The sequence below is a fragment of the Grus americana genome, chromosome Z (assembly GCF_028858705.1).
Source record: "Grus americana isolate bGruAme1 chromosome Z, bGruAme1.mat, whole genome shotgun sequence".
NCBI classification, from domain to species: Eukaryota; Metazoa; Chordata; class Aves; order Gruiformes; family Gruidae; genus Grus; species Grus americana.
This window is the reverse complement of record NC_072891.1, coordinates 1,330,590-1,345,851: the sequence shown is the minus strand read 5'-3', so window position 1 is coordinate 1,345,851 and position 15,262 is coordinate 1,330,590. Positions and strand designations below refer to the sequence as shown.

Below are 15,262 nucleotides of genomic sequence, written 5' to 3'. Positions count from 1 at the left end.
GTGTTCAGAAATCAGAGGAATTCAAATCATTCCGTAACTCCCAATCGGTAATTGTCTAAGCACCGCAAACAACCACCACTTAAAAGACATCGATAGCTTAATCATTTCTTCTGCACCCCTTAGAGCCTCCCTATTTGACGTGGGGGCAGAGCAATGCTCGAGAGTGGCTGAACTGGGATATTTCTTTATTCCCATTCCCAACAATCCAATCGAGGACTGTAAGAAGCAGAGAGCACGGTAACAAATATTCAGCTAAAACCCAGCAAAAGAAAAGGAAAAGATACGTCAGTCCTGGGAGGTGGGCGGCGCAGCCTCGCCAAGGGAAGCCCCGCGCCTGCCGACGGGCTCCCTCCGCGCCGCGGGTGCTCCCGGGCCAGCACCCGAGCATGTCCTCGGGACGGCGGGGTGCTACGGCCGGCTCGGGGATCAAGACGCCCCAATTTCAGAAAAGCAACGCTTGACGGCGGTTGCGGTAAAGCAGTTCTAGCCTTACCTAGCTGGGATTTTCACCTAGATTAATGCTCCCTGCTGCTCATAACATAAATCCTTCCAAAAATACAGGCTCTCATTGTGCAAAACGAGCGTTCGCTCCTCTATCCGGGGTTCTGTTTGCTTGCAGGGACCTCGTGCAGCAGGTAGCAGAGAGTACCACCTCTGCCCGGATTTGCATACCCCCCCCCAAGCTGCCTAAGATTTCTGCGAGCCTGTTAATCACTCGGCTGCGAGACAACGAGCTACAGCAAAAAGCAAACCTACGCTTTAAATACGCCCGCGGTCCCTTCCGCCCCTTCCATCGCTCACAAAGGGAGCCCGAGGAAGCAGCCCCCGTGCCCCGCGCTGCTAACTCGACTCTACTAACAGGTGCAGCGATACTAATACGTTGGGCGATCGACTTTTCCCCCCCCCTCCGATCTGTCAGTTTAGCTTCGGAATGCCAGTAGGAATGTAAACATTTCTGCAATTGATATTTAAAAGTCAATAAAATAATGGGGCGCAGAACTTAGCCTTTTTAATTTTTTAAGTAATACATTTGATTATTTTAATCACGTCAGTACTTAACTGAATGGGTTTAAATATGCATGTTACATCAATTTGTTTTATTCATCAGAAAGCCATTGAGTAATTCAGCATTATTCTTCTTTTATTAAAAAAAAAAAAAGGGGGGGGGGGAAGGGAGGGAGCTAGATAGGCTGCACAAGACCTTTTCCATGAGGTCGTCCTCGAGGGACGAGTTATTTGTGCGCCGTCTCTTCCAGGAGGTATGCCTGCTGCTGTCGTGGATTTCAGGGGAAAAAAAGAAATCCAACGTATAGGGCTAACAACAGAATTTAATAACGATGATTCACCAGATGCTGGATAAACTCTTTTAACTGCAAGTACGAAAGGCCACTTAGCGAGCAAAGAGCTATTTTTAAAGCAGCGAGATTTGTTTTTCACTGCGGACATCCCCTTTGTCAGGGCTGCGGCTGGTGCGCGCCGACTGCCGCTCTGCGATTCTCACCCTCGCCTCTGCAGAGGTGAAAAAGCCAACTCCAAACGTTGGCCGGGATTGTTCCCATCCCCTTTTTTTCATTTGCGGGTCGGCTACAATGGCAGCAGCTGCAGAACAACCTTCCCCGCGCGGCCCCTCCAATTACCGGCACCGTGCCCCCCGCGCCGGGGCCGGGATCGCTCAGCGCCGCCGGGTCCCCGGAGAACAACGGGCGAGGGCTTGCCGGGTTTTGTCGCCCTCGAACCCCGGCGGCACCCAGCTCGATTCCTCCCCTAGCTGGGTCCGCAGAGCCCTCTTCTTCTGCTCAGCTGCTTTTCATTAGGAAAAGAGCAGTCCGTGGTTTAAAGAACAATTTGATCTTGTGCACATGAGTTCTCACTCCCGTGCAGACACCTAATAAAGCTCTGCAGGTGTATGAAATTTCCTCTGCTCAAACTTTGGGGAGGTTTTTTTGGGTTTTGGGTTTTTTGGTTTTTTTTTTTTTTTTTTAAGGTATTATTAATTTTATAGGCAAAAACTAAGATCCTCACAGAGAAAAGAATTCACAGCTCCAGTACCAAACTGCACGCGACAAACTGCAGAGGGTATTGGCGTTTGTGCGCGCGCAAGTTGAAAACGCGGATAGAAGACCTGCGCTCCGCGTGCTGCGTTTCGCACGGACGCCTCTGCTCGGGAAAAAGCTGCGAGCATCTACGGCCGAAGCTGTGCCTAAGGACAACCCACAGCACAAAAGGACAAATCCCTCAACACCAAAGGTCTGATTCTGCTCCTCCCGTAGCCAACTTCCAACTTGAAAAGTCCCTTACAGGAGGTAACACTCTTAATATTTGCTCAGGAAAAACAAAACAAAACAAAAAAAAAAAGAAAACCCACAAAAAACCAACAAGAAGGAAAAAAACCCAAGCACCACCCCCCAAAAAAAACCCAGCCCAAAACCCACTGAACAAGTGGAGATGGATAAATTTGGCTGAAAGAAGCAAGACCTGCCCTGAATCTGGGGGGAGAACCACATTTCTGGCGAAATCCATGCTTTCAGATTTTCGGATGATTCTGTCGTGCTATGCCAGAACAAAGCCAGATGCTAAATATTTGGAGATACCTGCTGGGCTCTGAGAATGCTCTCTTCCCACCGAACCTCCAGAGACTCAGAGAAACTTTTTAACGAGCCTGAGAATTTCCCCACCGTGAAAAGGAACACAGCGGAGCGAGAGATCATTTTGGATGCGATGATCTCGGCTACCCGCCACGGTTAATCTTTTGATTAACCGAACAGCAATTAATACGAACGCTTCCGATAGGAAAACGCTGCCAGCGTTCGTTAAACGCAGCTTCTCGCTGTAGAGGAGGAAGGCAAAGCTGTAGAAAGGGCGGGCGATTCTGCGCAGGTATCCTGTGCCCGTAGGAAGAGTTTCCCACGGGACTTTACGAACTCTGCCGACGGACCGCGCCGCCTTCCCCGCCAAGCCGCAGGCACCGTGCTCCGGTCACCTCTCCCACCACCCCGGCAGGCTGCAAAACTTTACAGAGGCCAGTGGGGGGGAGGAAATGAAAAAAAAAAAATTAAAAAAATTAAAATAATCCACCAGCAACACAGTATCGTAAAATCAGAAAGAAACTGGCCAACATAGGCTAAAATATTCACTTTTCAAAATAAGTTCCCTGGGCAAAATAACCAACTCCCAGGTCTCCCAAGTGCCACGGCAATTTTACAGTAAACCAAGTGTAATGCAAACCAGATTTATACTGAAACAGGAAACAAACAATTCTTCTGCACAATTTCCTGTAGATCAATTGGAAAGGTATTTAAAGACTGCACCAGCCATTAGATCTTTTGTTAACCCCCCCAGCCCTGCCCACAAAAAAGGCAGCTCATCACATACACTATTATAAGACGTCAACACCCTCGCATCATTCTCCATGTCTACCATCAATCCATAACCAAATAAAATAAAATTCTATTTATAATTTCTTTTTGAGAAAAAAAAAAAAAAAACAACCCCAGAAACCCCAAACCCAAAGCCACCCAAAACCCCCACACCATAATAATTTCCCAACTGGCACAGATGAAGAGGTGAAGTTCACTTCTCATCAGCATATGCAAAACATATTTAAAAACTACGATCCAACGTCACGTCCTGCGAGAACGCTAAGCTTTAATAATTCCTAAAATATTTCAGCAAGACCCAGCTTCGCAAACACGAGGCCGCTCACGTTTCCATCGCGTACAACGGGAAGAAAGTGCTCAGACCTGCCAAGAGTCAAGTTTGATTAAGTGAGGGATCCTGCCCCTTACCACCAGCGCTACAGCTACTTCTGCAAACTCAAAGATGCACAATAAATTTGCTCTACCTCCCTTCCTCCAGAACGTAAAACACAAACCCACCGACTGTGTCACAACGTGCGTGTGTGCACGCATCTAGCTATACGTATTGTCTATGCGTATAGCTATACTTTACAAAATTCTCCTGTTATCAGTAGGGAGCCCGCAAGACTCCGTTAATTCACGACACAAACACACAGCCCTGCCATAAGCCCCGCAAATATTGGGAAAGTCTCCTCGCTGTTTTGGCTTCCACCCACAATCCTGAGAAGAGTAAGCGTTTTAACGTACAGACGTATATACGTACACATATGGATTTCAAATCAGGAAGCCTGAGCTACCCGTACGCGGATGCGATTTGATGGAGGAGTTGTAAATTTGGGTTTACTTTGTCACAAAAAAAATCTATCCCCGTGCTTCGGAAATAAAGCGTCTTGTAACTTTTGCTAATAAATTTTTTTTTATTTTATTTTTATTTTTATGACCTGCGTGTCAGTACTCCCAAGCAAACAAAACGCCGACGTTTCTTTAAACAAAGCCGAACCAGCCGCATCACGCTGAAATTACTGCCGGTTCAGCCAAAAAGGGTGCGGGCACGAGGGTCTCTCGTTTCGATTTTGAGATTTCTTCCTCCTCGTGCTCCAAAAGAAAACTTTCTCCGCGCCGTTCCCAGAGCGACGCCAGCCTCGTGCCATTCACAACTCCTCACTTGTCATTATTAAGCGTGGTACATGGAATTATTACACTCTTTGGCCCAGCCTATTAGCAGGAACGATACCATGGAGCATTCATCTTCATCTAGGAACTTTATGGAGTTGAAAAGCTTTATAATAAGAATAGCAGACAGAATGTAAACAGGAAAAACTCATTAGCATTTACTTTTTGTGATTTGATGACTTGACAAATAACTATTTCAAAACAACTGGTTTGAGAGATGGGTTGAAGCTTGTTAGGATAAAGCAAAAAGAGCAATTACAATAATTATAGGTTTCCCTATATGATTTAACACATGCGCATGGTGGGAGCTGATGATGTGAGCTTAAGATACCATTAAAAGAAAATTTTGCCACTTTTGTTTTTCATTTTCATTTGCAATAATTTCTCCTTTATAGTCCCATGCATTTAAATATATTGTCTATGACCAAATAATACTTTATTAAAATCTCAGTCAGATGCAATTGAAAATAAGCAATTCTGAAAAATCAAATTTAGGCAGTAATCCTGCATCCATCCCCTTTCAGGTAATGTGCACATCCTAAATATCACACGCATCTCGGGTAGCAAGCAGCGAGGCCTCAGGAAAAAAAAAGAAAAAAAAAAAAAAAAAGGCTCTTCTTGTTTCATTGCTTCCAACGTAATCAAAGTGTTCATCTAGTTAATCACAGATAATAGCGCACATTTCAAACTGCTTTGCTAAAAATGCCTTTTCTATAATATTTTAGGAAAAAAGAGTGACTCCAAGAGCCCAACATTCATCTATTATACCATCACCCAGCGCTAGCTTCTCTTTATTATTTGACACCGGCAGTTTTGCTGTCGCTGTTAAGATTTGCTAAACCAAATACCCTCTGTCGCAAGAGATGTGAAGGAAAAAGATTTCTTACCGATGAACATCAGTAAATAGTTAAAGGCACAAAGTGCTCTCCCATAGAGTAAGCTCTCCTAAAACGCCCTGCGAGCGAGAGGGGAGGGGAGAAAAAAAAAAAAAAAAAAGGAAAAAAAAAAAAAAAAGAGCAAGTTGCAGAAAACGTGTTCTGCAAATCTTGCATTTCTGGCAGTTTAATTTTTTTTCCAGCCATTTTTGTGACTCCTGTACCCAACTGCACTCCTCTTCCCACAGCAACTTCGATTCAGAGGGCTTTGGAATGATTTTGCATTTTTTTCTTCTTTTGTTTATTCCCAGGGAAGACCTGCTTCCGCTGCCTGCTCGCAGTTCAGAGAGTTCAAACTGAATTTAAACAAGTAATTGACTTGTCACTGGGGAAAAAAAAAAAAAAAAAAAAAGGAGGAAAAAAAAAAAAAAAAAGAAAAGAGGGAGGAATTCAGAACTCTATCTTTCCCGCACAAGGAAACTCGTGCGAGACGGAGCAGCCCCTGCTCTGCTCCGACAACCGGGCGAAAGCTGTGCAGCCCCAAGAGCCGCGGGTCCTTTCCACGAGGCGTTGTGAACAATTAATGCGTGGCATCCCCGATCCCCGCACGATGCCTGGCACCGCATCAAGAGCTGCACAATGCGGAACCGGAGCCAGCACAATGCCGGCTCTATGAAACACAAAAATCTGTTTGTCAAGTGGACGCAGCGATACTTTCTCCCCCTCCCGAAGGCTGCGGCGCTGGCCTCGTCCCCCGGCTCCCGCGACTCCGGCCGATGCCTTTTCCCGGAGCGGCGGGAAAGGAGCGGGCAGAGCGGGCAGCGCAGGCAGGGCTGCCAGGGCTGCCCGTCCCCCCCGGCGGCGCGGGGACCCTCGCCTCTGTCTTTGTGCTCTCCCAGCGCCGGGAAGCGCCGAGGCCAGGCTGGCTTTTCACGAACACCTTCCACCGGTGCCTACAAATACATCTCGTGCGACGGAGCCGACCCCGGTTTTTCCCAGTCCCACCTTCTGAAAAACACAAAGAATAGGGGAAAAGGCCTGGCAGGCGAGCGGGGTTTTATTAGCCCTATGATGTCATATTCCGCAGTTTTATGTAAGTACGACAGGCGGCTGGCACGACAGGACGACATTACGGGCTCGGCGTTCCCAGCCTCGGCGACACGGACCGTGGGGCCGCTCGCTAGGCAGGGCTGGGCATTTTCCTTTCTATGTTTAGTTACTTAAGGGGAAAAAAAAAAAAACTCAAACCCCGACCCAACCCAAAACCAAAAAATATACAAATAGAATAACGGGAAAACCCCCCCAAAACAAAAGAAAAAGCCCCCAGCTCCCACACCCACCTCCATTTCCCTTATCGAACACTCCATCTCGCCCCCCCCCCGCAAGAAAAATCCAAAGAATAATGAAGTTGGTCTAAGTGTTGAAAATTGTTTACCGAAGCCCTGCCGCTGTGCAAGCGCCGTGCATCGCTGCGTCCTGTTTACAGGCTGCTGTCGCCAGGATTTTATTACTTACTGAGGATGAATAGCAGCGTTTAGGAACTTTTTCTTTTAAAGCTACTGAGGCTGGCTGGCCCTGCCATGCATGGGAATGTCAGGTAGACTTGAGACTTAACAGGTCTGGAATAGGAATAACTAATTAAAAAAAAAAAAAAAAGCCCTGCAGTAAATTTACAAATCTTTATTTTTTGCGTTTTTATAATTTTGAATCGGAATTGGTTTTTCCTGTGCAAATCCCCTTAGTTTCTACCCACAAACCGAGTGTCCTGCATTACAGCGACGCGTCCTTTGCAAAATATTCAAAACAAAAGGCGAGGCCCGCAACTCTCACCAATAAGCAAATTTAAAAAAAAAAAAAAAAAAAAAATCTCAGTTATTCAAACAGATGTTCATTCATGAGAGCGCCTTTCCGTACGAAACAATTCAAGCTGGATGTATTATAAACACGCGCTGGTCTACGCACACATGCCTACACACTCGCACACATCCCGGGCAGGATAATTAGTTTGCTCCATCCACTCCATCCGAAACGGGCCCGGGTTAAAACTCTTAACAGTTCCCTTCTGGCCTAACTACGCCGCCCTGATTGGTATCAGATGAAACGAAAAGAAAAGTTGAAAGAACGCAGACTGGAGCGGTTTGCGAAGCCTGCTCCCCCCACGCGCTGCCCTCCCTTCCCAGCATTTCCAAATTTTATTTTCCTCTCCCTTCAGCAACAGTTCCCCTCCTTACCTCGCCCTTCCCCCTCCCACCCAAATATTTTAAAATATACTGAAATACTTTTCCTTTCTCAAGACCCAGCCAGAGAAGGGGGGGGGGGGGGGAATAATAAAAAAAAATAAACCTCCAGATGGCAAGTATAAACCTTCTGCTGGGGTTATGCACAAAATACCAGACACTTTTTTTTTTCTTTTTTTTTTTTTTCTCTGAAATAAAGCGTTTCTGTTGGTAGGGGCGGGGGGGTGGGGGGGGAAAGGGACCCAAGTCAGCCGGCGCAGGCAAGTCACGACAATGCGGGCGGGAATGGGGCTTTTGGGGCATTTTCCCTCCTCTCACGGCCGCTCGCTGAGCGGGGCTGCCGGCCCCACGCCCGCCCCGTTCCGCGCCCCCACCCGCGGGTGGCAGGGGCAGCCCCGGGCCGCGGCCCCCTTCGCTCCGCGCCCGCGCAGCGCCGCTCCCGCCTTCCCCCTTTTTTCTTTTTTTCTTTTTTTTCCCTTCCTTAAAACTTTCCACTATTTAGACTTAACCTCAAACTTTTAAACCCGGGCGGACTTTCTACAGTCGAGAAACACCCCACCTCCCCCCCCCCCCCCAAAAAAAAAAAGCCAAAAATAAAAATAAATCAATCCCCCTCCCTCAACGCGACCGTAAGCCCGGCAGCAGCCGCATCCCCCAGCCCCGCCGGGGCCCCGGGAGCGCGGAGCAGCGCGGAAGATGCTCGTCCCCGCCAGCAGCAAACTTCTCCAAATTACACCTTTAATTGCAGCGCCAGCTTACCGCTTTCCCATTATAGTAGTACATCAAAGAGTTGCCGCCCATGCCGGGGATCGTGTATGCGCAGTACATGGTCCCGCCGCCGTCCCCCTCCGCTCCCGCTCTCACAACTTTTATTTCAAACTCGCTCTCCCTTTTTTCACAACAATTCCTCCACTCGCATGTTCCCATATGGCCGGGCCAGGCGCGCTCAATATGCAAAGCAGGGCGAGACCATTCGCCGCGCGGGGGCGGAGGCTGCGCGCCCCCCCCCCCCCCTTTCCCCAACCTTCTTCCTCTCTCCCCCCCCCCCCCTCCTTCCTCCGCTCCGCGCGCCCGCGCACCGCCCCGCGCCCGCGCACCGCCCCGCGCACCGCCCGGCGCGCTCCCCACCGCCCGCCCGCGGGGCCGCGGAGCCGGGCCCATTACCGAGCGGAATACAAATGCGCTTAATTGCCTCCCCCTCTCCCTCTCCCTCGCTCTCCTCTCCTTCCCCCCCCCCCCTTTTCTTCTTTTTTTCCCCCTTTTTTTTTTTTTGTTTTAATTTGATTAAAAAGCGAGTGGCAGGAAGGGAATCGTATGATGCACATCTAATAACTCCGCCATCTGTCCGTGCTGCTGGCGCGCTCCCAGCATTGTGCGCAGCTGCCGCGGCCCGCCCGCGCAGCCCCGCGCAGCCCCGCGCATCCTTCCCCCCGTGGGTTTGTTCCCCCCCCACCTCCTTTTTTTTTTTTTTAAATTTTTTTTTTTTTTTAAATAATAAATATCCTGGCCCCGTCCCGCCGGGCGCTGGTGACAAACGTCCCCCCCGCACAGCGCCCGGCCAACAGCGGAGGGAGGGGAAGGGGGTACGGGGGGGGGGGGGGGGGAGGAGACGACCCCCCCCCCCCCCCACGTCGGGACTCACTTGAGCTTGCCAAATTCAGAGCATCACAGGAAAGGAGGGCCCCTGGGAATTGATCCCAAATGAAACTAAATCATTTGCATATGCCGAAGCAAATGCCATCCGAGCATACAGCCAGTCTCCGGGCTCAACTTTAATAATTCAAAGCACCTATTTCCTTACTCCTCGACGCGGTAACGCGCCACATACAGTATTAATCAACGACAAAGAGACGGCGATGTCAATTCCGAGCTGTCGTCTTGGGCGACGGCAAAGTTCTCTTTCATACTTTCCACCCGGATCTATAGGGTCGGCGTGCGCGGCATCGTATGGGGGGGCGCGGAGGGGGGGAACCGGGAGGAAAGAATGAGCAGAGGTTTATCTAACTCACTTGTTCTGCATTTATTCGGGAGGTCCCCAGAGGTTTGGGTAAACAGTACTTGAATTATAATCACACATTTCATTCAAATTTCATGCTTTGAGGATTTTTTCCTCATTAGAACAGTTAGTTGTCAATCTGACAAGATCACATTTGTAACCTTTAAACCACCCTCAGCGTATAATACATAAGGCCAAAAATCCCAACTACTACAGGTCAGCGTGCAACAAAACGCTCCCCCAAAAAGGGGGAGAAACCGCTCCTCGCTGTCGCAGACGGGCAGAACATTTACTCTGCGAGTAAATCTGCTTTATACAACCAACTTCCTACAAATGTAGGTATTGATGCTCCAGAGGTGAAAAAGAACCCAGTGCTTTGATCATTTATTTTACAAACCCTTATGTTTTTAATAAGCACCTAGAAATAAAGCCGGGTCCGCCCTTCCGCATTTTCAAACTGCAAAATACGGTATTTTCCCTCTTAATAAAAGCTCTGGCTTCACAGCTCCACACAAAGTTATACAACTAGCATTACGTTTTAGTACAAATTTTACCACAAAATTGGATTGGATGGACCTTTAAATCATCTAACTTAATCGCTTTCCTGCCACAGAAACAATCCCCTAATTCCAGCCAAATAAGCTTTTTCTGACCGGCACGAGAGAATTCTAAAAATTTCACGTGTCGGCGCCTATAGATCGTGGAAACGGAGAGAGACCCGGGATTCTGCAAGGCAATCCTTGAATCGTGACCAATGTGTCACGAAAATGACTGCAGATGATTTCAGTTTGTTTTTTGCAACCTCGGAGTGGGGAACAGTCCAACTTAATTTGGATCCTGTCATATTAGCGCTTTCATGCTCCTGAATGGGAAAATTTCAGTGGAAATATATATCATACATAACATGATAAGAAGTTAATGCGGTTTGCAGGGAGTAAGCCCCTAACTATAACATAATTCTCAACACATGACAATAAAAATTAATTACTTTACCATATCATATTTGCATTCGACACATACATTGAGATAACTTGAATATATTTTCCTGCTTCGCTCGGGAACCTGCGATTGTCCCGGATATTTTTCCTTTTTTTTTTTTTTTTTTTTCTTTTTTCACAAATAGAAACGTGTATCTTACAGAAAATTCATGTTATTAATCCCAGCCAGGAATACTATCGGAGGGACACCGACCCCATGTAGGGCTTTGAAAGGATGCAAGGCAAGGTTAGGTTAGTCCTCGGCCGCCCACCCGCCCCTGCCCGCACCCCTCTGCCCCTGCAGCCCCCCAGCACAGCGCCGCCGGGGACACCCCCGCGGCTTTCGGGGTGCGGGTCGGCCGCCGGCACGGTCGGGGACGCGTCTCCAGCCGCGCGGCCCGAGCTTGGGGGATTAAAAGAGCAAACCGCTAAAAATATAAGGGGAGTTATCTGAGGAGAAGCAGCCTTTTTAAAAAATTCCATCTTTCTTGGCATTTTCGGCTCCAAACGCGGCGCTCTGTGAATTTGCATCTGGACGCGCCGTAGCTACGTTGGGGATTTTGGCTGAACCAGGCAGAGGCAGTCGTTCTGCGCCGGGTTTTGTTGTTACCGCGGGCTGCTGGAGAGCCAAGCTCCCTGGCAGGACCCCGTGCCGGCAAAGGCGAGGATTTGCCGTCGGGATTCAGCTCCGGCCGTGCCGGTGTGAGGGTGCGGGGGGGGGGATGCTGCAGGTGCAGCTGCGCGGGACCCCCTGCAGACCCCCCGCGCCTGCATCTGCGCTGCCGAGCGGCTCCCCCCGCGCACCCGCCCGCCGGCGGGCGTCAGGCAGCGCCGACATCTTCCAGCCCTCGCCGCGGAGCGGTGCCGGCAACGCTGCAATTACGTCCTTCGTCTTAACGAGAGGTTGGCAGCATGGAGACGCCGAGGTGCGGGCGGGGAAGAGTGACGTGAGGACAGCGTGTCCCACCGCAGCGGTCTCCTCCAGTGAGGAGGAGCAGCTTCCCCGCTGTCCTGTCTAACCCGCGTCTCGTCTCCATTGCCCGCAAGGCACTTGTTTTCCACGTAAAGGGTCAAAGATGAGGATTTAAACCCCTTCGTTTTGGGAAAAACGATGTTGTGCTTTACCCAGAGGGAATGCCACCGAAGGGCAGGGGGCTTCAAAATACACACAACCTCACGGATGCGTAACGCGCTCCGATAATGCGTTATTTCAGCACTTTCGGTGTTAGGCATCGTTCCTTCAGCACCTTCTAGGTCACTGCTAACGAGGCCGACCAGGCGTAACTCACCTGTGCCCTTACGGTACAGGTATATTTCCCCGAACGCCACGCAAGCAGGGACGAATTCAGGCCGCTACGTCACCTACGCAGCATGACACGGCAAGCGCAGGATGCCACGGTACAGGGCCATGTTGTCAGAATGCAGTCACCACAGCTTTATCTAAGTTACTAATTTCTTTTACAGCCCTCCCGTGCCATTTTCCCCTCGGTCACCCCGGACCGGCCACCCAGGAGAGGTACGGCCAACTGGTGAACGGGCAGAGAAACCAGGTAGTGCTGCCTAGAAATAATCAGTGCTGTGACTTCGGTGGTATAATTTTGATGCTTTGGCGTATATATACTCGCTTCCATTCTCTCCTCACTTCTCTTGTGTCAGATTCCAGCAGCAAATCCCAAAAAGCGGGTGAGGAAACATCGAGAAATCCACGAAGAACCTTCTGTCCTTCTTCTTCTTCTTCTTCTTCTTGGATTTCTCAGGTTCTGCAGGTCCCACAGGACGCCGTCTCTCCTGGTCCAGGAGGGGAGGAGGGAGAGAACGGGTCCCTGCTTTTCCAGCAGGATTTTCAAGACGGAGAATTTGGAAAGGGCCTCATCCTGTGAGCTGCTGAGCACCCTCCTCCTTCAACCAGGGATGCTGCAATGGATGACGCCACCATCGGCACACTTTGTGTCTGGAATCAGACCTTCCAGAAAGTCACAGAAAAAGGCTGTTGGAGGGAGGAGGGAGCAGGCACGTTCCTGACAGTCCCGTAACTGAGGTCCTCAGCAGAGGAGCAAAGAGAGGGAAGCTATCTGCTGGGTGCCAAGCTTGCAGCCACAAATTGAACCGGATAACGGTAAAATACCAAGTAAGATGACTAAAATAGCCTGTATTCCTCTAAGTCTGGGTCACTTGGATAATCTCATCCTTCTTACACAAATCCTTGAGTGTAGTTATTAAAATGTACCCGCCGTGGGTGGAGAAGTGGCTCGGACTGCCCAGATGTGAGGAATTTTACCCAGCTGTGGCGTTTTGCCCCAGCTGTGTGACCAGGACCTCCACCTCCGTGAAGACGTGCCCCACCGGCCTTCTCCGACCAGCTTCTCTCCTACTTAAGGAGAACAAAAAGAGAAGGAAAACCCAGCTCCGTTCCCCAAAGCCAGGTCTATTTTAGGAGATGCCAGAGCTGAGCTAACGGTTTCTTAACTCCTCCTCCTAAGTACCTGCCCAGGGACCGCGCCGGCGGCAGCGGAGCTCAGCCAGGGTCAGCCCTGGGTGCCTCTGACCGGTGGAGACACAAACCCAACCACAGAAAGCTCACGCAGATGCCGGATAAACCCAAGGAGAAGTTGCACCGTATTTACCTTATACAGCCATAAAGACGGGGCACGTTTTCGGGAGCACATGCCGGGGCCGTTTTCTAGCCTTCGTTTTGGAGGATCCCAAATCGAGTTAGCGATTAACCTGCTGAACGCTAGATGATGTAATTTCTAATCGTCTCTTTTGTAACTATTGCAACTAAAGGTAACGCTTCTTTTCCTACGTTTTTGTACATTAACATTCTCTCCTCTCTCCCCAGGCAGAGGTTCAGATTCAGATACTTGTGTGCCACAGACTGAATACAGTATAAATATCTAATTATACAGATGCTATATGAATAAATCAGATCCTAAAAGCCACAGTCTCTAAAAAGCTACTTTAAACCAGCCAAATGTGGATACATCTGCTTTAATATTATAGACTACCTATTGATGGCAACCCTCATCGACCCAATAATCCTACGCCTTGTTTCCAGGCTTGTCTGCCAGGAGGAAGCAAGCCTTTTTCCCAGCGCTGAACCTACCTCCTCTCTTTCTCGTTGAAAGCGCAAACTCTCCACCAGATGTTTTAAAGCGGGTGCAGCTCGCGGAGCGGTTGGTTATTCCGGCAGAGAGCCTGGACCGAAGAGCCGGGACGGCCGGCGACGCTGCCTCAGCCTGCTTCCCAAGGGCGCGGGGCTGACCCCGACAGCATCCACGGCCACGCCGCTACGAGAGTCCTTGTCAACGGGATTGCTCTGTGCAGGACTCAAGTCATCATGACAATTCAATTCAAGATAATTTCAATAAAAGTACCTTTGCCCGTTGGGTTTTTTTTCTAAATTGAAATGGTCGGCCAGCTATGACTCGAGGGTGTCGGGACTAGTGCGGATTCCACCAAATTCTTGTAGGTTTGTAGGTATTGAACGTGTTAGACGGGCACATCTGCTATATCCAGCGCGGGTTTTAAGCAACTCAATGCAGCGATTGATTCGGTGACATAATCGCACGCGCCCCTGTCAAACAGAAACTACTTGGCCGAAGCGGGGCCGTGACACAGGTTGGAAGCCAGGAACGTGGCCAGAGAGTCGGTCTGAGATGGCCAGAAGAAACCATAGGCCATCTCTGCAAGCATCCACCACGTTTAATCTGCGGCGTATCAAACAACTTCTTTTACCTCAACTGCTATACTGACTGAATTTACTAGATAGCACGTGAGGCTAATAACGTAATAAAGCCTTAGATCAAAACTAGCTATTGAAAACCAAACCGGCACCCCACGTTTGCTTTCCAGATAAGCCAATTTTAACACACCATCGAGTTGAGCGCATCCCCTGAGCCGCAGGATGAGCTGGCCTGGATCCCCAGAGCTGGGCAGGGACACTCCGCGCCCTTGGGCTTATCCATCACCTTCCATCAAACTTATCTTTCAAAAAAACCCCCCAAAACCACAGAAACATACTTTACAGTTAATCTATTTTAAACACAACTGTCCATCTAAAACATCCATTTGCCACTAGGTTGATTTTTGACTACGCTGCTTGTGAAAAGCCAAGGGAGAAACTTAAACCGCGCGGGCCAGGATTTCTTCTTGCGCAAAGGCGCTATTGCCAGTTTTTACCATTTTATCTGGAGTATCGGAGCGTTCGGTGGGCTTTCTTTTCTGGAAAGGCAGAGCTGCTGTAGCCACCGATTACGGGATGACCTCAGATTTCCGATTTTGAAGACTAAGCTTCTAACTCTGATGACTGTGGAGGAGAGCCGGGGAATGGGAACTCTTGAGGCAGAAAACCCCAAAGGCTAATAAACCCAACCCAATCTTGGCTATTTTTAAAATCTTGTCTTTTTTTTTTTTTTTTTGGTGGATGGGAGGGCGGCTGCCTCATGATTAGCAATACTACGACGGCTTCCCTACAACACCCATAAGGTGGCATCGGGCTCTCCAGCCCGAAGCCAGGAGTTCTGCTGGCCTAGACTACGGACCAGAACATCCCACGGGCTTCGATTCGGGATTCGTTACGGAAAAGGACAGGAAAGCACGTGTAAGGTTCATTTCTGACATTGTCTCTATGTTCCCAAGGCACACGGGG

General features: G+C 49.3%; 1 protein-coding gene across 35 annotated transcripts in view; it reads right to left on the bottom strand.

Moving 5' to 3' along the window:
- Positions 1-15,262, bottom strand: part of TCF4 (transcription factor 4) — a 231,935-nt gene that overhangs the window by 57,189 nt on the left and 159,484 nt on the right. For 3 of the 35 annotated variants that reach the window (XM_054809179.1, XM_054809182.1, XM_054809178.1), the window contains exon 1: positions 8,401-8,569. The exons of 31 other annotated variants lie outside the window; for them this stretch is intronic. In XM_054809179.1, coding sequence (XP_054665154.1) covers positions 8,401-8,568 — 168 coding nt within the window. In that variant the 5' untranslated portion in view covers position 8,569. Of the gene's footprint in view, positions 1-8,400; positions 8,570-15,262 lie in introns of those variants that run through there. One more of the 35 variants, XM_054809176.1, reaches the window with a different exon arrangement.